This window comes from Misgurnus anguillicaudatus, chromosome 13, assembly GCF_027580225.2.
Source record: "Misgurnus anguillicaudatus chromosome 13, ASM2758022v2, whole genome shotgun sequence".
NCBI lineage: Eukaryota > Metazoa > Chordata > Actinopteri > Cypriniformes > Cobitidae > Misgurnus > Misgurnus anguillicaudatus.
The window spans coordinates 30,597,786-30,624,698 of record NC_073349.2 but is presented as its reverse complement, the minus strand read 5'-3'; the positions used below and the strand labels follow the sequence as shown (position 1 = coordinate 30,624,698).

General features: G+C 37.4%; 1 protein-coding gene across 3 annotated transcripts in view; it reads left to right on the top strand.

Annotated features, from left to right (window-relative positions):
- The window catches only part of scube3 (signal peptide, CUB domain, EGF-like 3), a 121,669-nt gene that overhangs the window by 12,681 nt on the left and 82,075 nt on the right, over positions 1–26,913 (top strand). For 2 of the 3 annotated variants that reach the window (XM_055187824.2, XM_055187822.2), the window contains exons 2-3: positions 15,526–15,651; positions 26,099–26,224. In XM_055187824.2, coding sequence (XP_055043799.1) covers positions 15,526–15,651; positions 26,099–26,224 — 252 coding nt within the window. The remainder of the gene's footprint in view (positions 1–15,525; positions 15,652–26,098; positions 26,225–26,913) is intronic. The other variant, XM_055187823.2, reaches the window with a different exon arrangement.

Here is a 26,913-nt window from a genome sequence, read left to right as displayed (position 1 = left end):
CCTCCTGGCCACGTTCAAGAATGTAACATTTTGAGAAGTCAAGCAGAATGTATTTGTCGTTGATCATTTCATTAATGACACAAACATTAAAAGCAACCTTTTGTCAAACATCAGTTTTCTTGAATGAACTCTGCCGTAACACCGACAGGGCTTCACCATGAACGTGCAACATCACAATGTAGATCTGTCAAAGGCGATGTTGTTACAGGATAGCAAGATGGATGTGTGTGTTTGTGTGTGCGAGTCTGTTTACAGACCGCTTGTGTTTACATTCCGGGGAGATGGTCCAAGCTTCAGAGGCCGCAGTTAATGAATGGAAGGAAATGCTTTATTCTCCACAGTAATGGAAAAACACTGGGTTAAAATAAAAGGTTGCATTCGGTGCCACGAAGTTGCCATGTGCCAGCCCGCACCAAGACACAGGACACCTCTCATTTGGCTTACACTTGATTCCCAGTGAGCTCCCTCTGTAGGCAGCATTTTAAGGTACTTCTGGTACAGGTTGCATAACTATGCTGCCATGGATTTCTCTCTGTCTGTACTGAATAATGTTGGTCAATCATAAATACATTGCATTTAGAATGAAGTATAAATTTATAAGCAGTTCATGTTCAGAATAACCATAAAGAGTTATTTGTTTTTTTAAAGGAACCATAAATGGTTCTTCTATGGCACCACTGTGAAGAACTTTTTATGCATCTTTATGTTTAAAAGTGTCAGTCATTTAGATCACATCTTAAGAATAAAGGCTCTTCTTAGGTTTTTAACACAGTGCTGCCATGGAAGAACCATGTTCAGTTCTTCGAAGAACCATGTTTGGTTCCCCAAAGAATTCCAAAGAACCATGTTTAGTTTCCCAAAGAATTCCAAAGAACCATGTTCGGTTCTCCAAAGAATTCCAAAGAACCATGTTTGGTTCCCCAAAGAATTCCAAAGACCCATGTTTGGTTCCCCAAAAAATTTGTTCGGTTGCTCGAAGAACCATGTTCAGTTCCCCAAAGAATTCCAAAGAACCATGTTTGGTTCCTCAAAGAATTCCAAAGAACCATGTTCAGTTCTCCAAAGAATTCCAAAGAACCATGTTCGGTTCCCCAAAGAATTCCAAAGAACCATGTTCTGTTCCCCAAAGAATTCCAAAGACCCATGTTTGGTTCCCCCAAAAATGTGTTCGGTTGCTCGAAGAACCATGTTCAGTTCCCCAAAGAATTCCAAAGAACCATGTTCAGTTCATTAAAGAATTCCAAAGAAACATGTTCGGTTTCCCAAAGAACCATGTTTGGTTCCCCGAAGAATTATGTTTTGTTCCCCGAAGAATTATGTTTGGTTCCCCGAAGAACCATGTTTGGTTCCCCAAAGAATTCCAAAGAACCATGTTTGGTTCCCCAAAAAATTCCAAAGAACCATGTTTGGTTCCCCAAAGAAGTCCAAAGAACCATGTTCGGTTCCCCAAAGAATTTCAAAGAACCAAGTTCGGTTCCCCAAAGAATTCCAAAGCCCCATGTTTGGTTCCTCGAAAAATTTGTTCGGTTGCTCGAAGAACCATGTTCGGTTCCCCAAAGAATTCCAAAGAACCATGTTCGGTTTCCCAAAGAACCATGTTTGGTTCCCCGAAGAATTATGTTTGGTTCCCAGAGGAACCATGTTTGGTCCCCCAAAGAATTCCAAAGAACAATGTTCGGTTCCCAGAAGAACCACGTTTGGTTCCCTGAAGAACCAAATATGGTCTTTGTTTGGTTCCCAGAAGAACCATGTTTGGTTCCCAGAAGAACCATTTAGTTAAAGGTCGTTTTTATACCTTTTTGTAATCTGAAGAACCTTTTATAACCATAAAGAACATTTTGTGAAACAATTATGTTCTTCAGATGTTGAAGGTTCTTTGTGGAACCACTTTTACAAAAAATGGTTCTTCTAAATCATGAAGCACCTTAATTTTGTAGGATATTTTCCTGCGTTTTATATTCACGTGTGATCAAGAATAGGGAGGTTGTGGTGAAAGAGGACTGAAATACACGGGGTAACTGTGATTCTCTTAAGTATCCAGGATTGACATTTACTGAGGCAAATAATTGAAGAACCATCTCCAAACTCCTTTCAACCTGTCCTGTAATTGACCCAGTTTGTCTGGATGACTTATTTTAAATGTTTTTAAGTTTATACTCCTTGATGGAAACATCTTCAGGCATTTTAAGACACAGACGGTTTTCGTGTCGGGATTTTGGCTTCTCTTAGTGTTGTCAGATGTGCCTTGAGGGTCGTGAGATCGCAATTGATGATTCTGTCAAAGAATCCTTCATCTTACACTTGGAAATTGTAAAAAATAAATAAAATAAATCAGACTCTATCACACGTAATGAACATCAAAGGTCTGATGTGATCACGACCGTCAGTTTATATTATTAGCATGATGCTATGGGTTATAAATGAAAGAGATTACGGAAAACACTGGAGGGGTGTATTTGTTCATCTCGATAAGATCTCATTGAGAGAAGCTATTGAAGTTGTTTGGTAGGAACAACTTGTTCACATCAGTAGAAAATCTTGAGCTGTAATGATTCACTTAACCAATTTTGAAGATGCCCAAAAACACTTGGACATTAAAATAAGCCATTGTCTCAATTTTTGACTCTACAATTTGATCAACTTTCCTGGTACTAAAATCAGAGTTTTGTGGCTTGCAGTTTATATCTTTTATCTTTTATTTTATTTTTTCTATAAACAGCTTGTATGTAAAAATATAAAACACAAGCATTTGCTATGTTTGGAAAAACATTCATCTACCTTTTTTTGCAGTATTTATTTATATGATCTGATGGTAATGTTATATTAAATTATTAAACCTTGAACCAAAAGAGTCCATAGGCTACTGATGTTATACTATAAGAGCTCCTGCGGTTGATGTGGTTGAACAATAATTTAATATCAAACTGTTTAGACCTTACAAACTTTGCATGGTGAACAGCTGCCATAAATGTTGTATAAGGGTTTATATGTGTAACTCTAAAATGAAATGAAAGATTTTTAAAATGTGTACTGTACTCAGTTGATTGGATAATAATTTTCAGTATACACATTAAATTGTTTTTACACACGTTCCATAAAGATTTCAAAAACAAACAAAAAAATGGATTATTGCAAGGGGCGATCATTTGGATATCTTTATGTTGCGGTACATTTGGGAAATAATGGGTTAATATTTCATGACATTTATAATGTCTACTGTACTCACACAGTGCTATAACGTTAGCTATGCTGGCTACCTACAAACAAGGTCAGCTAGCGTCGATTACAAGCTAACAACAGCTGACTTACCTTCTATGACAATAAAGCCGACAGAATCTAAAGTTGAATATTCATCCCACAATAAGATTGCGTCCATTTGTACCCCTTCAGGCTTTATAGGGTTTTAAAGAGTCCCCGGAGTAGGATGAGGGAAGGTTGATGAGGTAGTTGTAGATATCAGGATACATGATGTAGTTCAGAAAAGCTATCCGTAACTTTATCAATACACGTTAAAGTGCCAGTCTGATGCAATTTCTAATCTTCCTAATATTGTGAAGGAATCCCCAACAACAGGTTTAAATGCATGCAAGGTCAAAAAACACTCTCATTTTCTCAAAATATAAAATTTATATTACACCATTTCTCAGAGATCCCCAAACGATTCGCGTGAAGCCGTTTAACGACTCAGTCTGCCTAAACCACGCCTTTTGGTAACCTTCTCTGCTCTGATTGGTTAACTGACACAGTCTCTGCAGTGACCAACAATAGTGCAATAGTGCAAAATGTATTGATCTAGTGCTAACATGACTTACTGAGAAGACATTAGTCATTGCAATAAAAACAACGACATACACTAACATTTTTACACTCATTTAAGCAAATATGTAAGGTAACCGGGCCACAGCAAATCTGTAAACAGTAGTTTAACTGCAACATGCATTGTTAGTGCGGCTTACTGATAAGACATTACAATAAACTAGATATTTTAGAAAACTAGGGGGAAAATAAACACAATGTAATAATCATACTTACAGGTTGTGTTTAGGAGACGCATGTTGTTCCAAATAAAGTGGGCACTGAACCATCTTTCATTGTCAAACGTTTAGTAAATCTCTCCTTGAAAAAGTAGTTTTAACCACTGATTCTTCACATCTTCATCCTTTGGTAGTGAAAACAACACAAGTGTCTGTGGGCAGGTCAGAGTTTTCGTTTCTCCCAGGCAAGACTGTAGGCGGAGATTATTATGCAAAGTGTTCGTATCTACGTAGATAGAGACAGGCAGTCGATTTGAACTATATGACGACTCGTTTTAGTGATTCAGAGTCGACTCCCAACTTTTGAAGCCAATAACTTTATTAATCATGCACTTTTTTGTTTAACTACTTTGCACATCGTTAACATTGATGGACAGCTACATAATACATGCAATTTTCGATTTTGGATTTGTCTGGCACTTTAAAAGCACCCCGGGGGTATTATAATGATCTGTTATGTTTAATCTATTAAATTTTGGTATGTCTTTCTAATTAAATTGTGCGGTGAACTCTGTTGCCTTGAAACCCTTTTCTTATTCGCTCCCCGCTGTCCCTGCCTTAAAAAATGGCGACGTTCACAGAATGGGTCACGTGATGTCTGGACTGCGACTGTATGTTCATTTCAAAATAAAAGCTCAGACAGTATGCACATAATTTATTTTACATTATTAGGATTGGTCCTACTATTTTAGTTGTCACAGGAAAAACTATTTACTGTATCCGTACCTTTACATTTAATACTAACTAACCAAACACACTTTTGCTAAGGTAGCATCGGTCAGTAACATTATTGGTGAGACGTAGCACTGTAATTTAGCCAATTCAGCAAAGTTGAGCTTTAAATGACCTTTAAAGACCACGGCCATCACTTAGAGGTTACAGTAGCACAGCATTACCGGCGTGTTGAGGACGCCTGGATGTGACATAAATAGTTCCAGCGATATTTCTTTTATGAGCTGTTCAGAGGACAAACAGTGAGTTCCTTCATTAGATGTAGAGGCTCTGTGAAGAGATGGAGAGGAGAGGGGGTTGTTTCTAAATTCTGCTCTTACGTCTGCATTTCTTCAACACCCTTTTTCTTCAGTCTCGTCTCTTCGTCGCCTAATAGACCATGAGATGAAGACTTTGTGCTGGCTTTGCCTGCGATACCCTGCCAGGTCACACACCCTACACCTCTCTCTCTCTCTCTCTCTCTCACAGCAATTAAACATCACTCGCCCTCATGCTAACGGATGTTTGGCCAGAAAAACGCGAGGTTGTCTCTGCGCTACTGTTTCTGGCTCTCCACCAGCTCGTCTGATTGGCTGCCAAACTTGTGAGGGCAAAGTTAGATCCACTTGCTAACATAATATTTATTTAGATGGTGAAACTACCTTAGAGCGAGTGTGAAGTGGTTAAGCTACTTTTAGGCTTTCTTCTGCCAAATTTGGCTCAGTACTTGACAACACATGACTGCATACACATGAGTGCTTCATCAGTTAATATCAAGTATGGTATAAGGATTTGGCTTGTTAACATGCTTCATTATCCTGTAGATGCTATAACTACACTGTAAAGGAAAATGCATCTTTTCCTTTCAACAACAATCTAAATGCATACATGAATAGGCACATTAGACATCATGGATTAATATTTTAATATTTGTATGTAATCTGACAGACAGCACAGAAAGCAGCTCAGACTTGTAAACTTGTTAACAACAAATAAACTTTCAAATATGAATAAGTGTAAAATGAAACAGTCATGACATTCGCAAATAATTGTAATAGTTATAGTTAAAATTACTGTAATAGTTATACTAACGTTTTTTTTTTTCATTAAATCTAAAAGTCTTTAACTAAGGATGTAAGTGTTTGTTAATATTATTCATTTACAAATTAATCCTTTGTTTAAGGCACAAAAAAAGTGTTTTCACAGTTGTCTCATTTGAAGCGTTTGTTCAATTTTAAATGTTGTAAATGGAAATCAATAACACAGCAGTTCACGTTTCCCAACTTAACAAACATTTAAAATAAGGCTTTGCTTATGAATATTAATGATGTTACGCATCATTCGCCCAGTACAACTAATGGGGCGTACACACCAAACGCGAATTCAACGATTTGCACGAGTAGGTTACATACAAAGTTGATGCAAAGATGCAAATAGACGTGAACTTGCAGGTGGCAAAATGCATAATGCTGCGTAAACACCAAACGGGAAGCATCGCATTCCTCGCTCTAGATTACTCACAGAATTTAACTTTGAATTTTTTGCTTGAGTTGAACATTTTCAACTTGTGCAAAGATGCGTTTGAGGCGAATAGCGCGTGTTTTTGCGGCAATCGCTCCACCTAATTTGCGTCATTAGCATCGCCCGGCGTGAGTTCTATTCGTCTTTTCGAGCATCTATTCGTGTCTTTGCATTGGCTTTGTATGTAATCTAATGCCGCAAATTGTTGAATTCGTGTTTGGTGTGTACGCCACATAGCACATAGCATATGCAAATAAACATGACAAGGTCATGATAAATTAATATTCATGACATTGCCCGTCTCTTCTGGCAGGATGTCGTACAGGACACCGTTGAGTATCAAAGAACTGCTAGATTAGTTGTTGCGTCTTAAAAACTTTCAAGTCTCCGTGCATGTTTGCGCAGACGAATGTACTGTAGACGCGCTCGTGCTTGCTCTTTAAACATCAGTACTGGAACTCATGCTGTAGATGTACAGTACGTCTGTCCTTATACTAAAATAAAGTTTTTACTGGAGACTAGCAATGGAAACTCGATCCTTCAAGAGACATGTCTGCATGTCACAGTTATATCACACAATTTGTTTTCAAATGCGTTTATCCAGAGACGTTTTCATGTGTCAAACACAACTGTGCAAAAAAGCATTTTGGTATGAATCAACATTTACATACAGAAGATAGATATAAGCATTTAAAGTGAACAGTTTAGCACGTGTGCCTAAAATGTCTAGAATTTTTATGATATTATCCTACACTAAACAGGGAATAATTTGGAATTTTTTCCCCAGAAAACCTTTCAATGACCTGTATCTATGTATGTATATTTTCAAAAACTTCCCAGGGCCTTGAATTTTTTCCCCCAGATCAGGGGCGTAGCTAGAATTTTTAGCATCATGCCTATGAGTTTTGCACAGGGCATCGCTTCAGCATCAGCATCGCTTTTCTGAAAATGAAATAAATGTATTTTATTGTAGTTCTGTCATGTACATGCTGCGTGTGTGCACTAGTGGTGTTTCGTTTCTTAAGAGGACTATTTTTGTATGTCTTGAGTTTTTTAGGAAAGTGGTTAAAGGGGGGCCTGAACAAACAGCGAGGGTCCCGATTTGAGCAAACATCACCCTTGAACTGCACACCTTTAGTGCAATCATTTCAGATCGCTTCACCATCTAAATTCCCTCGACTAAATATAGGCTACCGCCCCGTCCTGAACCCTATCATAAATCGGTGAGCTTCTCATCTCTGAGTACACAGACGAGCACAACATCCAAAGTAAAGCATGATTTCTCTTTACTGAGAGTTGAATTGCTATTGGAGATGAGACGTTTCTGCTTCCATAAACATTTTGATCAGGGGTGTGTTAAAGAAAAGTTATACATGTCAAAACCTCCAAGTTAAATTGTAAATGTATTGCGGTTAGATAACACAACATTATAAACAGAGGCTTTAGTTACACAGAAATATTTTAGGGTCCATGAATACTTTATAGAGTATTCTTAAAGGTTTATGTTTTCAAGTCGACAGGGAGAAAAGTGATCATAAAACATCTTTAATGCGAGCCAAAGTAATAGAGATGTTTTAAATTCTGGCGAAGCGATTACATTTCTTTGAAATATGGGGCGATAATGTGGATCTTTAAAGCATTTCACACATTTGGATGCGAGTTTGGTTTTCTTGTGATGAAGTTAAAAGCAAAGAAAAATATTTCACGGTAAACGTGTGTACGGCAATGTTGCAGTGTCAGGATGTGTTTATGCTTATTTTTAAAGTTTAGTAAGTTGTCTGCATTTTAAGATGAATAAGGAGAAAGTGTTTTGAAATCCAGTGTCGCTTAAAAGTTTTACTCTAAGATCCTATTTTTATAGTCATCACCTTCGTCTATATAGCCAGAATTACAAAACACCCAGAAACCCATGGCATCATGTGTCATACATCTCTTGAGTACTCTGGAAAGTTCGCTCTAAACTTTCATAGACAGATTAATACTGACATGTTTATGTTCTGTGTTAAACAGAATTTGTGTTACAAGCAACCGAGCTCTTGTTTGGCCGGTCGGGATGTACGTAGCAGTAGACGAGTTTCATCAATTTCATTACACAAGCAATATTCGTGGGACTCAATGTTGATTAGTTTTGTTGTGTGAGCGTGATTGCAGCTAATTGGTTCTCATTGGTTCTGCTGTGTGAATGGGATTGTGGGTAATAGGTCTGATTAATTCAGATCGGTTTGCTTTAGAAATGTAATTGGTTCTGTTGGGTAACTGTGATTGTGGTGAATTAATCTGATTGGTGCCTAAGAACGAATATGACTGTGTTTCATGAAACTGATTGGTTCTGTTGTGTGGTTGTGATTGTGGGTCTGATTGGTAGTGTTGTGTAAATGCGATCGCTTAATTTCGCTTAAAGATTTTTTTTCCCTCTCTACCAATAGTGAGCAAATTGCTTCCATATATTTCATATTTTCCAGGTATATGAGGGTTTTATAAAAGGTCTAGCTTTAATTAAAATATCCACAATTACACAATAAACTCCAGTTTATATCACTTATAACCTTAATGTTGTGAAATGTTTTTTTTTTTAAGAACCTTCGGCTGAATGGTTCTTTGGGGAACTAAATGGTTCTTCTGGGCATCTCTACACATTATTCAGTCTACCGCCATGTTGATTTTGTGAAGGATGGACGTCCAATGCCTGTGCTTTAAACTAGGGCTGGGCTGATACCACTTTTTCATGTCTGATACCGATGTCGATGCCACAACCTTGAGTATATGTCGATACCGATCCGGTACAATTTATATCGCCCTTATAATCTATTAAGCTGCAAATAACACAATTGTTAGCTGTACAAGCCTAAACAGAGCTACAGAATTCAAACGTTTTACTTGTCTAACAAATGACTGTGTCAATTCAAGACTCAATGAAACATGGTGCAATACTGCTGCTTCATTTTTATTTAAATGTTTCAAACAGGCGTTAGTAGCAACATTTTTAGTTAGTCAGCAGAAAAATTCTAAATTAAATTTTAGGTGCAACTTTGGACAATTTAAAGTACAACTTTGTGCACATTTATGTTGCTCAGCAAGTCGTGCTTTAATCCAACTTGCCATGACAAGGTCTGTGTTGCTATTAGATCGGATTGTACAACCCCCGACTTCTACAATATTCAATCCGGCAATTTTCGCTAATACCGGACTAATATCGATACCGAATATCATATCGGCCCACCCCTACTTTAAATCTATTGTTTTGTACTGGGATGATGGTCATTTAGCCATCAAAAAACAGAAAATATATTGTCTTACCAATTTCCACAGGACAAAGAACGTCAGAAATCATGGATTGTTAAAATGAGATGGGACATATGACCTAATTTTGCAATGTGTAGGCCTACATAAAATCTGTTTTGTTATAAGCCTGTTGGCTAATCGCTAATTTTTTATATTGTAAGCATATTTACTTTTCTCCAAAACACTAATATAGTCTTATAACTAAGTACTACATATCTCCAATTCATACAGATCACAAAAAACGCAAGGCATGATATGTTAAAAACTTTTCTCGTGTAGGTTTTTTTAAGCACATTGACCGAATCAACAGAAGCAGGATTAATTTCTAACTAAATAACATCTCTGTACACAACTTTGGGGGCTCATATGGGGTTTTTAACTCTAATAATACTTGCTCAACGAACTTCACGTAAATAGTTTGTTATCAAGTTAATCACATGTTATTAAGTCAATGTTCATGTCTTGAAAAAACATTAGGGAGAAAATAAATGGGACATAAGGGCCATTCACACATTAACGATATTAGCGCCCACATCGCCAGATGATACCGATAACTTTATGTTAATTTGCTCACACTCGCAGTACTCACTCGCAAATCACTTACCTCACTTACTTACCAATGATGAGCTTACCGTGTCATCTGTCATTTTAAATGGGCATGCACTTGAAGTTCAAATAGATTTGATTGGCTGTCAATCGTTCATTGTATCTTTATCATCATAGCTGTGGTGTGAACTCTGCTATTCTCTTTAAAATAAAATAGATATTATGCATTTTTCTTATCTCAAATTAGGTTATACAATGCAAAAAATGACTTTCTTACTTAGAATTTTTGTCTTGTTTTTTGTACAAATATCTAAAAATACTTGATGTGAAAATCTTCAAGAAAGTCCAGTTTCTAGACAAAGAAATGTGTGATTTTTTTTCTTAAAACAAGCAAAAAACAATTTGCCAATGTGGTAAGAAAATAAAATCTTGAACTTTTTCTTAAACAATTAATTTAAGAAAAATGTTCTTACCCTAGTGGCAGATTTTTTGCTTGTTTTAAGCACAAATGCACAAAAATTTTATATTTTTTGTCTAAAAACCAGACTTATTTTTTTAGGTCATTTTGCTCATCAAGAAAATACATCTTGATTTAAGAATTTTTAGATATTTGTGCTGAAAACAAGACAAATGTACTAAGTAAGAGAGTCATTTTTTGCAGTGTAAGTCCCTTCTAATTTTAACAATCCATGATTTCTGAGGTTCTTTGTCCTGTGGAAATTTGTAAAACGTACAAGTGAGTAAATCTTAGTTTAAAGGAACAGATTATGTAAATATTGGTCATTACTCACTCTCATGCCATTCTTTATCTGTAGTTTGTTGTAGGGGAGAGCGGGGTATGTTGTCACACTTTTCACCCTGTCTAACATTTACTGAGCACCATACATCAAAATGGTATAAATCTCATACCAAATGAAAGAAGGAAGTCTTGGGCACATATGTTGTATTCATAACATCTTTATATCTTATCTCATTACAGAGTTGTAGACTGTTGAATAGTGACTGTGCACTTGTGACAATTTGCCCCATCGGAGGGTAAGTTGTCACACTAGGGCGGGTAAGTTGTCACACTAGATTATCTAAAAATAAGAACACAACTACTTAATTGTGAATATTGATTTTAATTTTTAAACTCAAACCAAACTGGAAATATAAACATCCGTGCCTGGAGAATCTGGAAAAACAATTATTTCAATCCAAATAATGCACATTTCAATTAAGTGGCAAGACCACTTTACTTTGAACTTTGGTTCAAATGTTCTATGGCTTTCACATAAAACCAGATAACTGAATGGAACGCTGCAGATAACTTGCTTAACTTAACATGTTTAACCTCTGAACAAAACAGATGCCCTGTATGACTAATAGGACTCATCTCCAGAATCACAATTCTGACACACATAAATTGCCTGGCCTGAGGTGCAAGCATCATGGGCCCAATTGTTGCATTTTACACATTTTACCCAGGTCTCCTTTGGACGACTCTTTGAAAATGGCTCTACACAGACGAGGCAGAAGCACTCTTCATCATCTGATGATGACTCTTGCATGATTTTTCTTCTTTTAGCTGCCTTGTTTTTCATAGGTCCAGATTTCTGCTTCCCTTTCTTTTGAAACAGCTTTTTGCTAGATTGAGGCTTATTCTTTTCTATATCATGTTTTCTGAGCATGTTCGATGTGTTTGTTTGTACAGGGGCAAGTTGTCAGATGTGACGACTTGCCCCAAAGTCATTGAGACAACTTGCCCCATACTTACTTGTGTGCTAATGTTGTCTAAATCTCAAGTTTAGCTCATCATATCACTTTAGCTAAAGTATCAAAAGACACTTTACGGTCTCCTCGATTTTGTGCAAAATAATCATTTTAAACATTCACACCTAACAAAGTTGTATTGCATAAAATGTAAAGTGATTTTTTTTTACTTTTTAAGCAGAAAAATAAGAAAATTGTGCTAACCTCAGATTACAGTGATCTTGACCACATGTGAACAGGAAGTTCACTATAGAAGAAGAAGTCACATAAAGTGGCTATTTGATTTTTGAGATAGAGCCTCTAGTGTTGGAGTTATTAACAGTGTGACAACTTACCCCGCTCTCCCCTACTTGTTTCTTTAAAAAGCAGTCATAGGTTTGTGATTTTAAATGTTGTGTGTACGTCATTTCCTTCTTATTTTACTGGCATCAGTGTGAGATCTGGTGTTTTATACTTCTATAGCTCTTAAGAAAAACAACCGATTCATCTCTTTTTTCCTCTACAGTGCTAAGACACTTCTGTAATGAGCGAGTTGTACTAAACCCCTAAAAGCTTCGTACTGTAAACCAGTGGTTCTCAAACTTTTTCAGCGTGCAGCCCCCCTTGTGTCAAGTGCATTTCTTCGCGCCCCCCCCCAAAGAAAATGTATGACAAATTTGTGCTAAAATGTAACGTTTTTATGAAACAATCATATAAAATGAGTTAAAGTAGTGCTGTTGATTAGTAGCCTTATATTTTTGTGGTTTAATTACACAGAATTCATGATAAATGAATGTATTTCATAAAATCTCATAAAACTGGGGCCCCCCTGGCACCATCCCGAGGCCCCCCTGGGGGCCCCGGCCCCCAGTTTGAGAACCACTCCTGTAAACACTTAGAAGTGAGTAATATAATGACAGATGTTGTTATAAAGACATCCACCACTAGAATCAGTAAACAGATTTGCATTCTGTATGAATCAGATGATCATTGAATTTATGAGTGAAATCTGTGAATATGTTGGAGGTCGGCATGATAAATTGCGTGTATAAGTGTTGGCCGACAGATGTTTAAATGAAATGCTTGCCTTTCCTCAACAAAAGAGTTTGTGGAAACTGGCTTGAGATCGTTGGACCTTTAAACCCCTAATAAGCCGTCTCCTGTTTGGATGTGCATCTGTTTTTTTGACAGCATCCACAGAAGACAGAAGCAATGAGACAGAACTCCAGTTTGATTGAATCCAGAATGAGAAAGACAGATTTGATTGTTGAAAACACGTGAAATCACTTTTGGAAACCATTGCCTTAACAGTTTTGTAATTTGGACAGAAAATCCTCTTGCCAGAAATGTACGGCATCGTTCCTTTGTTTATTTACAGAAGTTTTATTAATGTTTAGTGATGCTTGCTTTAGCAAATGCTACTAATATTACTCTCGCACAGCCTTTAAACGACACAGTTAAAGCTATAATCTGTAACTTTTGGTTACAAATAAACATCATTATTGAGCAAGTACACAAAACATTAGCGTTGAAAACGATCTCCTTACTCCGATTCACAATGGTAAGCTCCAAAATAGAGATGAAGCTGTATGACAATTTTACATCATGGTTATAGTGACAAAATCACTGTGATTATTAATATTATCATGGTTTTGTGAACACTTTCTAAAAATTAAGATAAAGTACTGATGCAAACCAAAAATTTTATTTGATTTTACATGTAAGTGCATTTTTGTTCACATAAACATTAAATGAATAACATTTAACATTAATCATGTCAAATTTGGGATTGTGAGATAAATGTTCATCTAGTTTAGATAAAAACAAAAGTGAGTAAATCAGATTTTCATATAAAGACAGGACAAATCATCAAGTTTCTCTGTGTATGTTGTGAGAAATTGGGTGAACTTATTACCCAGGAGTAAAGCTGCACGACACTTGCGCTCACACATAAGAAAAATTCAAGAAATTTTTTTTAATTACAAATTCACTTAAATTGTATATTTTTGTTCTAAAAGCTTTTCTTGGGTCATTTTGCTAATCAAGAAAAAGCATCTTAATTTAAGAATTTTTTAGATATTTTTACTGAAAACAAGACAAAAATACTAAGATTTTTTTTCTTGAAAATACTTTTTTGCAGTGCACTGCAAAAAATTACTTTCTCACTCTTACTAGTATTTTTGTCTTGTTTTCATTAGAAATATCAAAAAATTCTTAAATTAAGATGCCTTTTCTTGATGAGCAAAATGACATAAGAAAATAAGTGTAGTTTTTAGCCCAAAATATACAATTTAAGTGAATTTGTGCTCTTTTTTTCTCATGCTGCGTTCAAACCAGCCATGGTAGAGGCATCAAGCGCGAGTGATTTCAATGTTAAGTCAATGTGAAGTCTGGAGGTCTCGCGGTGCGAATGAGGCGTTTAGCGCGCCGCAGTACACGCGATTCCGCCTCATTCCATGGCGCGAATTCAGCGTTGTGGCGGGAAATGCGCAAGTTGAAAAATTTGAACTTTGGCGGAAAAACATGCCGCGTTAACCAATCAGGAGCTTGCTCTAGTAGTGACGTGATTACAGGACGCTAGCAGAGGTGCAGAAGCCCCTCCCATGATGCGAATTTTCACCTAAATTTCTGGATGACTAGAATTTCACGCACGGCTTTTATGCGCGAATGATGCGAGTAAACTCAAACTGTTCAAGTAGACGTGAATTTGACGCCTCAAACGCAGCTTGTGTGAACCCACAGTCAAACACTTAATTCAAGCAAAATTTTCTCATCCCATTGACAGATATTTTTGCTTGTTTTTAGCACAAATTCACTTGTCTTAAAACTAGATTTCTTTTCTTAGGTTATTTTGCTCATCAAGAAAATACATCTTGATTTAAGAATTTTAAGATAACTTTACTGAAAACATGACAAAAATACTAAGTAAGAAAGTCATTTTTTGCAGTGCACAAACACATGGGAGCAGACGTGAATGAATGTGTTTGTCTCACGTAATTGCTTAAATTGGTTGATGCTGGACAGGGGTTTTTAAGCCAAGACACTGGCATGGATAAACCGTTATAAACAAAATGATGTGGTAATACTAACCGCTTTTTTTCACGATTAACCAATAAACCAGTGATCGTTACATCTCTACTCCAAAAAGCACATCCATCCATCATTAAAGTAATCCAAATGGGATTAACAGGATTCCAGTGGGTCTTTTGAAACGATATGTTTGAGAGAGAAAACCATGAATATTTTGAGCTAAATTGAAATGTAAACACAAACCCAAGCACTTAACTCAAATATGGTGGCAAATTCTTCCACGTCTCATGATTAGTTTTCAGCAAGACTTTGTTTCAGCCACAGATTTGTTGAATCTCCTCACCTAAGGGTCTCTGAGAGATAAGGTTGTTTGTTAGCACTTTTATAACTATAGGTGCTTCATGATGCCATAGAAGAATAATTTTTGACTATATAGTTCCATAAAGAACCTTTAATATACAAAAAACTTTCTGTTTCACAAAAGGTTCTTTGACAAACTAGAATAGTTCTTCTACAGTTTGCTACCGCCTTTTGAAGCATAATAGTGTGCTGTCATAGTGATGCGGTGCCATCACGCTTTCTCCTCACCGTTTCTGTTTATTCACCTAAGGCCAAAACATTTGTCGGTCAGTGAAAATCCTCTAAATGTCTTAATTTGCTGGTGTTTTAGCAGATGTGGACGAGTGCGCAGAGGCCTTGGACAGTTGCAGTATTGATGCCATCTGTCAGAACACCCTGAGGTCGTACAAATGCATCTGCAAATCAGGATACAAGGGTGACGGGAAACACTGTGAAGGTAAGAAACAAATAATAAACATAAAGGTGCTGAACCAATTCAATGCATATAGTCGTGTGAAAATTCAGCTGCATTGTTAATCCTTTTATTTTTTTTATTTAAAAAATTCACAAAAATGTATACTTTCATTGGATAATAATAATTTAATATGGAGGGGAAATATCATTATGAAATTAATGTTTTTCTCAAATACTCGTTGGATACAATTATTGGCATCCCTAGAAGTTCTTATGAGTAAAATATCTCTGAAGTATATTTCCATTCATATTCACATTTTTAGCACTCCAGCATGATTATAAACATCAAATCATTCAGCACTGGCTTCTTGTTTCACAGAAATATAAAGAGGAAGGAAAACAAAGCCCAAATTCCCTAAATCATCCATCACAATGAGAAAAAACAAAGAATGTATTTCTGATGTACAGCAAAAGATAATTGAGCTTTACAAATTGGTAAAGGGGCTTTAAGAAAAAAGCTAGAGCAGTAAAAATTCCCATTTCCATCATCAGGGCAATAATTAAGAATTTCCAACCAACAGAAAATGTTACAAAACTGCCTCAGCGTTTCCCGCAGCATATTTCAGTTAAGGCGGCCCGCCTAAGCTTGGAAACCCTACCGCCTTAACTAGCTCGTCCAAAAAAAAAAAATGCTGCACAAAAGGCCGTCAAGTGCATCTTGGAGAATAGCGCATACGCGCATCACACCGCATGCGGGGACGTGCGCCACACGGCCACAATGAGAGAGACGTGGTCTGGACCGTCACTGTCTGAAGGATAATTAGCCAGTTGATAAAACATCTCGGAGAATAGCGCAGACGCGCTTCACACCGCGAGTGTGCACGCGGACCACATGGCCGAAATGAGATAAGATGTGGTCTGTCATGTCTGGAGGATAGCCAGTTGATAAAATACGTGTCCGTGAGAACTGTAAGTGGACTTATGTTTTGGGGTTATTTAAGCCAGGCTGTTATATAGTTCTTGCGATTTTAAAGTAAGTTAGCTGGTGATTTTGTTGTTTGAGCAACCTGCTAGCTAGGTTTCACGTGCCTGTTGAGATTGTTGAGCGCTCTTGCTCACTTTATTTATTTGCATTATTTACATGCTACAGTAGTTACACTCCTTTAAGATAATGTAATTAATAGTGGGAAATAATCAGTTTTTTAAATTTTTGCGCTATCTATCATCGTTCGCCAGACGTTCTACAACATCTGCTTTAGTTTGTGATTATTATTAACCCTTTAGTTTCACTTCATCACGCAGCTATTCCCGTTTAATAATTAAAGTTAAATAATCTAGTATGTGTTCATTTTTTGTCATAATTTCTTTAAAATTAAGTTTTATTTGAGTGTTTTAAAAATAAATATTTTATTTATTTATTTTATTAAAATATTGTAATTTTCATCATGACGCATACGCCCCGCCCCTTTGATTGACACGCCCTCGGCCTCATACCACCCGCCCAACCCTACCACCTTAACTAACAAATTTTCTGCGGGAAACCCTGTGCCTGGACCTTTATTGTCCTAAAGTGCGGTGAGAAGGAGAGTTTGAGTAGCTAAAGACTTTCCTAGGGTCACAGCTGGAGAATTGCAGAAAATAGTTAAGTCTCTGGTTCAGAAAACCTTTAAAAAATTGACAAACAGAACCTACATCAACACATGTTGTTTGAGAGGATTACAAGAAAAATTATCCTAGCTTATTCAAAAACAAACTAAAGCATATTCAGTTATGACTGGAACTTTAAATGGGAATGGCTTCTATGATCAGATGAAAGAAAAAAAAATTGCTTTTTAGCAGCAAACACTCAAGATGGGTTTGGTGAAGACAGAGAAGAAAGTACCCCATGTGTACAATGAAATATACTGCTGTGTTTTTGATGTTGTGGGCCTATATTTCTGCTGGAGGTCCTGGGGCCTATACCATGAAGCTGGTTTAGTTGGTTAGCCAGCTTTGTTTAGGATTAGTTTGTGCAAATCCTGGGTTTTGGGTACCATGAAAATAGCTTTTACCAACAAGGCCTGCACATTGGCTTGGTTTTGTCAACCTGAAACTAATCCTGTAACCCTGAGTTTGTTTAGCCATTTTCATGGTACGGGCCCCTGGACATCTTGTTAAGATACATGGCATCATGGATTATATCAAATACCAACAGATAAAAAGTCAGTAAATTACTTTCTCTGTTAGAAATCTTATAATGGGCCATGTTTGGATCTTCCAACCGTACAATAACCCAAACCTCAAAAACAACACAGAAATGGGTGACTGAGCTCAAAACCAAGCTTCTGCTTTAGCATTTCCAGTCCTCTGACCTGAACCCTACAGAAAATCAGAGGAGTGAACTAAAGAGGAGAAACTGGGAATCTCAATGGTCTGATTCTGGATGAAGGAATTGTCTCTGATCTCTTGTCATGTGTTTTCTAACCCCATCAGGCATTATAGGAGAAAATTTAGACCTGTTAAACTGGCAAAGAGAGGTTTCAAAAAGTATTGAATAAAAGCCAATAATTGTGGCCAATGTGTATTAAAAATAAAAAATAAATATTTCATAATGGTATTTCCCCCCATTTTAAATTCTTATTATACAATGAAAGGATACTTTTTTGTGATTTTTTTCAAATAAAAGATCAAAAGGATTAACAATGCAGATGAATTTTTTACAGCCTTATTTGTTCATATTTACCAAGGGTGCCAATATTCTTGGCCAGGACTGTAAAATACTGTTTCTAAATATGCTACATTTACTTAACAATAAAAAAGTCTTGCATGTGCGAAATATGTTTCATGTAAAATTCAATTACATGAAACCAATAGATAAAAAAAGTCTTGCTCTGCTAGAAATCTTATAATGAGTTGTGGATAAAACTTTTATTAAGAAATTGGTCCAAACAAACATCATCAAAATTAACCAAAAATGGGTCACTGAAGACAAAATCAAGGTTCTGCCATAGCATCTCAGTTTCTCTGACCTGAACCATACAGAAAATGACTGAAGATGAGAGAGCAGCAACATATGAAGAGTCTGGAGAAATTCTGTACAGTATGGATGAATAATCTAAGATGACTTGACACCTCATCAGACATTATAATACAAGACTCTGAGCTGTTACCCTTGCAAATGGAGGTAGCAAAGAGGATTAAATGAAGAAAAAAAAAACATTTCCCCCCACTTTCAAATATTTTTTATTAATGAAACATTGTATTTTTGTTTTATTAAACCTCAAAAGGAGTAACACTGTAGATCAGTGGTCTCAAACATGGTGACGGCACAGAGTCTGTTGCCCACCAAACCATATTCTATTAATAGACTCAATTTGATTATTATTATTATTATTTTTATATTAGCTTGCTTCTCTTTTTATGTATGTTAACATTTTAAAAAATGATAAAAAATAAGTAAAATAAAACAAAAAAGTAAAAGAAAAATAACACTATATCAATAAGTAGCGCCCCCAGTTTGTTTTTTCCATTGTGGTAGCCCTTGCTCAGAAAAATGTTTGAGACCCGTACTGTAGATATATTTCTTAACTTTCTTTGATTATATTTTACAAGTGTGCCAATATATTTTTCCACAACTATATAGGGAGATTGGGGTAAGTTGTCACACTTTCTAACATTTACTATGCACCATACATCACAATGGTATACATTTACCAAATGAAAGAAGGAAGTCTTGGGAACATATTGTATTCATTACATTTTCATAGTTTATCTCATTACGGAGTTGTAGACTGTTGAACAGAGAATGTTCACTTGTGACAACTTGCCCCATCGGTGAATTTTCTAAAAAGAAGAAAATAACTTAATTGTGATTTATTGATTTAAAATTTTAAATTCAAACCAGAACTGAAAATATTAACTCTAAAAAAATTGTCTCCTTTGTTTTGTGCAAAATAATAATATTTAACATTCTTACCTAACAAAGTTGTATTGCATAAATATAAAATGCAATTGTTTTGCTTTGTACCCAAAAAGAAGAAAATTGTGTTAACGTCAGATCAGAGCAATCTTGACCACATAAGTATAGGTTTAGGACAACTTTAGGGTGAGTAAGTTATAGCAGGATTTTTATTTTCCTTAAAAAATTTAAGTTTGTCTTTTTTGTAGATCTTCAATAACTTTTTTATTTCTCTTACACCTGATTTAAGTCAAAGTTAAACAAAGTTTAGTCTCTGCTTTAACTAGGAAAAAATTACTGTTCCAGTGAGATAAGAAAAATGGTTTTAAGTGTATTTAAATATTTTGACTAAAAATAGCCAAAAATATTGTTTTAATTATTTTGTAGTGTAAATTAATAAGATCATTCTGTATGTGTCTCTTAAATCTTCAGTTCTTTGGCTTTATCGTCAGTCTTAGCTAAGGGAAAGGAAATAAAGTTTCAAATGCTGATCAAAAAAGATGACTTAATTTTCCCTTGAGAGGTGAAATCAGGCATGAAATATCTTTCACATGTTACTTTATGAAATGATAAGGACTAAAGTAATTAAAGACAGTGACCTCCATAAGATGAACTCGTGTGTGTTCTCAAACCAGCACAAAAAAATCGAAGCTGCCAACTAAACCCTAAAGTCTTTGCATTATGACAAGCTTGTAGTTTGGCAGGCTTCAGTTTCATAGTAGCGCAATCCCCGACTGTTAGTACAAAACAATTATTGCACGATGATATTGCCATATCTGATTCGATTTCATTCACTTGGTTTTGTTTTCTTGTGGACGTTCGCCTCGGGGAAGTTTTTAAAGCTCGGTTGCATTTGGAGAGGTGAAGGTTTCTTTTGGACAGCCTCGGCCAATATGATCCTCTGTGGATACAAACACTTTAAGCTCAGGCGGAGAAGCGGAGAGTTCAGGAATGTTTTTGCTTTGTTAAAACGACGCTATCGACTGAACCGGGATCAGTGAGTAAAGCCTTTGATATGGCATGGAAACAGAAATGTGTGGAGGGGAGATATGAGAATCGTTGGTAAAATATACTCCACCACGTGCTGAATTTAAGCATACACAAACCGGCGAGCGCTTTTAAAGATCAGACTGTAATCCTCTGAAAGCTATTGCAAAACCCTCCTTAGCTATTAGCTACAAATAACGTGGTTTCTGAATAAATAACAGTCCTTATCCTTAAAAAAGCAGTACTGCCATATTGAGAAGAACAGCTTTACCAGGATATGTTGTGTTTGGGATGCTCGTGTTGTTTTAACCAGCTTAACCGGGACATTTTATTCAAGTTGTGCTGTTTAACTAAGAGTGCAGTAGGGTTGCCAAATATTGAAGAAAAATGTGATACTCAATAACTTGCTTGATAAAGCATTGTCATATTGCATAGCCTATATAGGATTAAAGGTGCAGTGTGTGTATATTTAAGGAGGATATCTTGACAGAAATGCAATATAATATACATCACTATATTATAACGACCTTACATAGTGAACCATTATGCTTTTATTACCTTAGAATGAGTCGTTTTTATCTGCATACACCGCGGGTCCGCTTACATGGAAGTCGCCATTTTGTGCCGCCATGTTTTTACAGTAGCCCTAAATGGACAAATTGTTGTATAGAGCGTGTTTTGTCACTACATTGTCACAGATGATGACATGTTTGTCCTGTGGTTGCTACCGTAGCTTTACTATGCGTTTCGAAAGGGAGGGGTTGAGCTGTGGACTGAGCCGCTGGTTGCAATGTGCAACCTTACCACTAGATGCTGCTAAAATCTACACACTGCACCTTTAAGTTTATAAAATCTAATTGAAATCATTGAAACTGAAAACTAGATAAATAACATACATAACTTTCTGAAGTTTTGAAACGATTGAAATATGTACATTTGTGGCATTTCAATAATTATATATATTGTGCTGCTGTAGACTGCAGTGTTTTTTGTACGTAAAGATTTGGATAAACGTATGACATGGTATTTTTTTATGTCAATTATGTAAGGAATAATTGACGACGGGCCATTGAATTATAAGAAAATAATGCACACCAAGGTGGTTACACCGCAGGTGTGCATTATTTTCAAATAATTCAAAGGACCGGAGTCAATTTGTCATGACTGGGTAGGAGTGACAGGACGCAAACGCATAGTTCAAAATAAATAACATTTAATAATAAAAACACGAGGGCTGACATGGTAAACACAGGAAAACAGGAACATCCAACACAGGGAACAGACAGGGTTGTAATGACAACAGGAACATCCAACGTGAACAGACATGGAAGAAATGACAATGAACCGGCAGTCAGTATTGCACAAACACAGGTATAAATACACAGACTAATGACAAACAGGTGGAATGAATCAGGTGATTAATCAATGAATGTCCAGGTGACAACGATCAGAACAGAAACAAAACATGACACGGATTTAACCGTGACATAACCCCTCCCTCTACGAGTGTCTACCAGACACTCACATAAAAACAAAAAAACAAAGTCTGGTAGCGAGAGTCCAAGGGAGGGGTGGAGGGCTTGGGGACCCTGGCGAAGCCGGCAGCCGCCGGGACAAACCAACGAGACGAAGGCAGGCGAATTACCCCCCTTCTGGGAATCGCAGACGATCCGATACCCCCCGGAAGTCATCTCCCGTCCCCTCGCGGAAACGGAGACCCTCACTCGGTAGCCACCCCGGGGAAATGATCGGGCGTGGTCCTTTCCGGATCCCCCTACGAGCGGAACGGTGGTCCTCCGAGGGACCGTCGACGACGACTCAACCTTTGGGGGACCGCCTGGGCCGATCCTCCTCCCGCAGGCCGCAGGAGCGAGCGATCGCTCATGGTGGTCCCCAAGAGACATCGGGGGTGATGGGGAATGAACCCCGATGTCACTACTCCCCCTCGACGAAACTCCTGGGGGAGCCGCCCTCCGTGAACTTGCTGCGTCCTTGAGTGGCCGGTTCATTCTGTCACATATGTTTGTCTCCCATTGTTGTTTATTGTAATGTTGTCGTGGGTGTTGTCTATTGTACAGTCTCTCGTTCCTCGTGTTTGATGTGTTTTGTCTTCATGGCGTCTGGTATCCGCCTTTAAAGAGGGGGGTACTGTCATGGTCTTGTCAGACATCTGTGCTAGATTTAGGTCTGAGTGCATCTGACAGGACCATGACAGTATTATGTTCTGTGTGGGGACATGTGGAATCACATTGTGTGTGTGTGGCTTCCACATGTTCCCGGTGTCTTGTTGCTGTCGTGATCTTGCCAGACCTTAGTATAGGTTCAGGTCTATGTTCTGAGGGCAAGGTCATGGCAGCATTGTGGTCTGTGTGTCACTTTTACCTTGCTCCCTTATGTACTTGTCTTACGTAATTAATTATGTTCACCTGTTCCCCATTGATGTGGTGTCTTTATAATCCCCTCTCGTTCTCTGTCATGTGCGCGTTCGTTGTTTGGAAATCTGTGTTCATGTGCTGCGTGTTGCTTGATACCTGTTCCTGTTTTTCCCGTGTTAGAGTTTGTGTTTTCATCACAGTGTTTTGGTTATCTTCTGTTTACCCCCACGTGGGTGTTTTTGTTCTTTAATAAATACATAGTTATTTTTGTACATCCTTGCGTTTGGGTTCGTCTCTTAGTTTTTCCTTATTCGGTGTTATACACACCGTGACACAATTATTCCGCTTATACCACGGTTACCACAAACATTGCTCTGGTGCCTATTTTTAAGACATTTGACAAGTTAGGTGTGTGGTTTACAGAAAAATAATCAACACCCATAGAATATTTCTCTGCCAATCAGAATGCAGCATTCATCAGACCCGTGGTATAATCATTTTAAAAGTCTTGCATTATGACCAGTGATCTCAAACTCCCGGCCCACCAGCCACCTGCGGCCAGCATCTGCTCACTAAAGATTAAACATAATCCGGCTCGCAGAAAGATTTTTATTTACTTAGTTTCATATTCGTTTCATAGTCGCGCCTAAAAATGCACGAGTCAATGCACTTTTTTTCTTCTTTCCAAAGCACTTGGGATGTCGGCGTCTTCCGTTGCTACACAACCGTGTGCCGTGCTCTCTGTGACGGCGAGGGTAACAAAATGGGTGATGGATTTTAACCCTGTCAAATTTGGCCAATGTTAATTGATGCTAAGAGAAGGGTTCTTGGGTGCTCCAGGGTTAACTGCTCATCTGCATCTCACGTCAATCATATCATTGTCACCATGCAATCAGTTAATCTGGTCGGGATTTTGTTTGTTCAGAGAATATCTGTTACGGTTAGGTCACGTCAAATCACAGCTTCAGGGTTCCCACAGGTCCTTGAAATCCTTGAAAGTTTGTGAATCTGGGGGGGGATTCCAGGCCCTGGGAAGTTTTTGAAAATATACATACATAGATATTTGTAATTGAAAGTGCTTAAAACTATTTTAGGCAAGAAGTTTTGTGGAAAAAAATCCATATAATTCCCTGTGTAGTGTAGGATAATATCATAAAATTCTAGACTCTTTAAGCACACGTGCTAAACTGTTCGCTTAAAATGTTGATTCATACCAAAATGCTTTTTTTCATAGTTGTGTTTGACACATGAAAACGTCTCGGGTTACATATGTAACTGTTGTTTCCTTAGAAGGGAATGAGATGCTGCGTCTCCCTTGCCATACTTCCTGCCTCCCTGTAATGCCGTCTTTGGCAATATTTCAGATAGAAATATACTTCCTGACTCCCGCATCATTGGTTGAATTTGATATACACATTCAGACGCACTTACCCCTGGAGGCGTTCCCAAAGTGTCACTTCAGTGACGCAGCGCGAGTTCCCTCAAAAGGGAACTGTAACAGTGTATCTTAAAAGGGAACACGATGTAACCTTGCTCTCACTTGAAATGTGTCCCCATATTTAGTCCTTGAATTTGAAGGTATTGGACCTGGAAAGTCCTTGAAAGGTCCTTGAATTTGAAGTTAAGTAAGGTGTGGGAACCCTGCAGCTGTCATAAGGTGCCCAGGTTAGGAAAAAAGATAGATGAGGAGAAATTTGCAAAATATAAAAGTATGTCTGCAGCGCACTCATTTCAATTTGAGTTTATAATGAAGTTTATCTAATATATCATTACTATGCAGTTACACATAGAGCAGTAATATATATATTTTTTATAGTAGAACATATAATTGGAACATAATTTATATTATGGAACATAATCAAGCCAATACTGTGATTTAAAAAATCTGAAATAAAAAAAACTCCAAACCGGACCCCTGGTTAAGTCTCTGCATTAATATGAGCAAATTATATTATTTATAAATTTAATTTACAACAATTTTACATTAAGTATGTCACACTGCAGGATACTGTTTGACATGTCAGCCTCCCATAAACTAGCAAATGTGGAAATGTTCTCTCTAAATCAGTTTCTGTCCCAGCAGGACTTTCTTTTCCTTGTATTGACGTTTCTAAATTAAATTTTTGTGCTGTTCAGTCTGCCTATACATCATGAACTCCATCTTCCCAGTCTCTTAGTATTGACTATTTTTCTCAAGCATGAAACAAAGCGTTTATTCCACGTGAGCATGAACGTTCACAATTTCAGCGTGACACTAATAACCCACAAACCATGATTATGAATTGCGCTAAATGCTTTGTTTGCTGCCCGTAGCTCAAATCGAGCAGTCCGTTGCCCATAAATCACTCGCCTTCACAAGAAGACGCAACAGCAGGTGCTTGTGAAAATTGCTTGTGATGGGATGGAGCGAAGCTAAAATTGCCTCAATAAAAATAGAAAAAGCTGAGCGAAAAGACTGGAAGTACAAAAAAGCATTCAGGAATAAAGAGGAATAAAGAAGTGCACGTACTGAAGGACTGGAGTCACTCACTGAGCCCAGACGACTACAAAGTGGAGCAGAAGACTCTGGGTAATTAAACCTCAATTGGGCGTCAAATGAGAGGGGAACCCCCCCCCCCATTCCCAAAGCAACACAGCGATCCACTTTTCTCTCTGGCTTTGGGATGTTTATTCAGCTGGGCTTTCTATACAAACGTATGGTATAATTCACCATAATCACTTTTACTGCCACACAGAAGCACATATTGAGCAAAATAAATTAATTAAAAAGAAATGAATGGCGTCCGAGCAGATGCGTATGACAGATTGTGGGTTTTCATTTTGTTATGCTTAATGCAACTATTTTGTACATTTGTATAGATTTGTTTTTCTCTCAGTCTACTTAGTCAAAGTTTCTGACAGCAAAATTATAATCATTATCCCCATCTCTCTCTCTCTCTTTCTTTCGTTTCTCTCTCTCTAAACCTCAGGCCTAAAGCACTCCATGTGCATGACTCAAGCAAACTTGTTTAGGTAGAGGACGTTACTCATAGGCAAAAAGTCACAAATGAGGGCTTGTCCATATCTTGTAAATTGTTTATGAATAACAAGTTGTTTCTCCTAGACAGCAATGCATTTTAGGAGTGTTATTGTAGACGGTTTAAAAATCATTTGAGTATTCAGTTTGGTGACGTTCATTTGCTCTCCTTCAGATATCGACGAGTGTGCCAGTGAATATAATGGAGGCTGCGTTCACGAATGCATCAACATCCCTGGAAACTACAGATGCACGTGTTATGATGGCTTCCGCTTGGCCCACGACGGACACAACTGCTTGGGTAAAGCAATCACTTCTGTCTCAAGAGTTACATTGAAATCATTCAAATTTTGGAAACCTTCAATGGAAATTATGAGAATTTATGGGAATCATGGCACATCGATAAAGACAAATCAGATGTTAAAGGGACTTTTTTAAGATGTCAAATAAATCTTTGGTGTCCCCAGAGCACATATGTGAAGTTTTAGCTCAAAATATATCATAAAATGCAAATGAGCTGATCTCTGCACTAAATGGCAGTGGTGTGGTTGGATAGTGCAGATTAAGGGGTGGTATTATTATAATAAGAGCTCCTTATGACATCACAAGGGGAGACACATTTCAATGACCTATTTTTCACATGTTTGCAGAGAATGGTTTACCAAAACTAAGTTACTGGGTTGATCTTATTCACATTTTCTAGGTTAATAAAAGCACTGGGGACCCAATTATAGCACTTAAACATGAAAAAAGTCTGATTTTCATGATATGTCCCCTTTAAAGGGGCCATGGCACAAGACTTTTTTAAAGCAACACTATGTAGTTTTCATGTAAAAATGACTTACAGCTCCCCCATGTGGTTGAAAAGCGCAACAGTGTCTGGTATCATACACTCTTCTGCAGGCAGGGGGAGGGACGGGCTGTGTTTCCTACCCTCCACCGCCACTTTGAGAGTGTGCTTGTAGCAGCTAGGAGGCTGCTCAGGTTGTA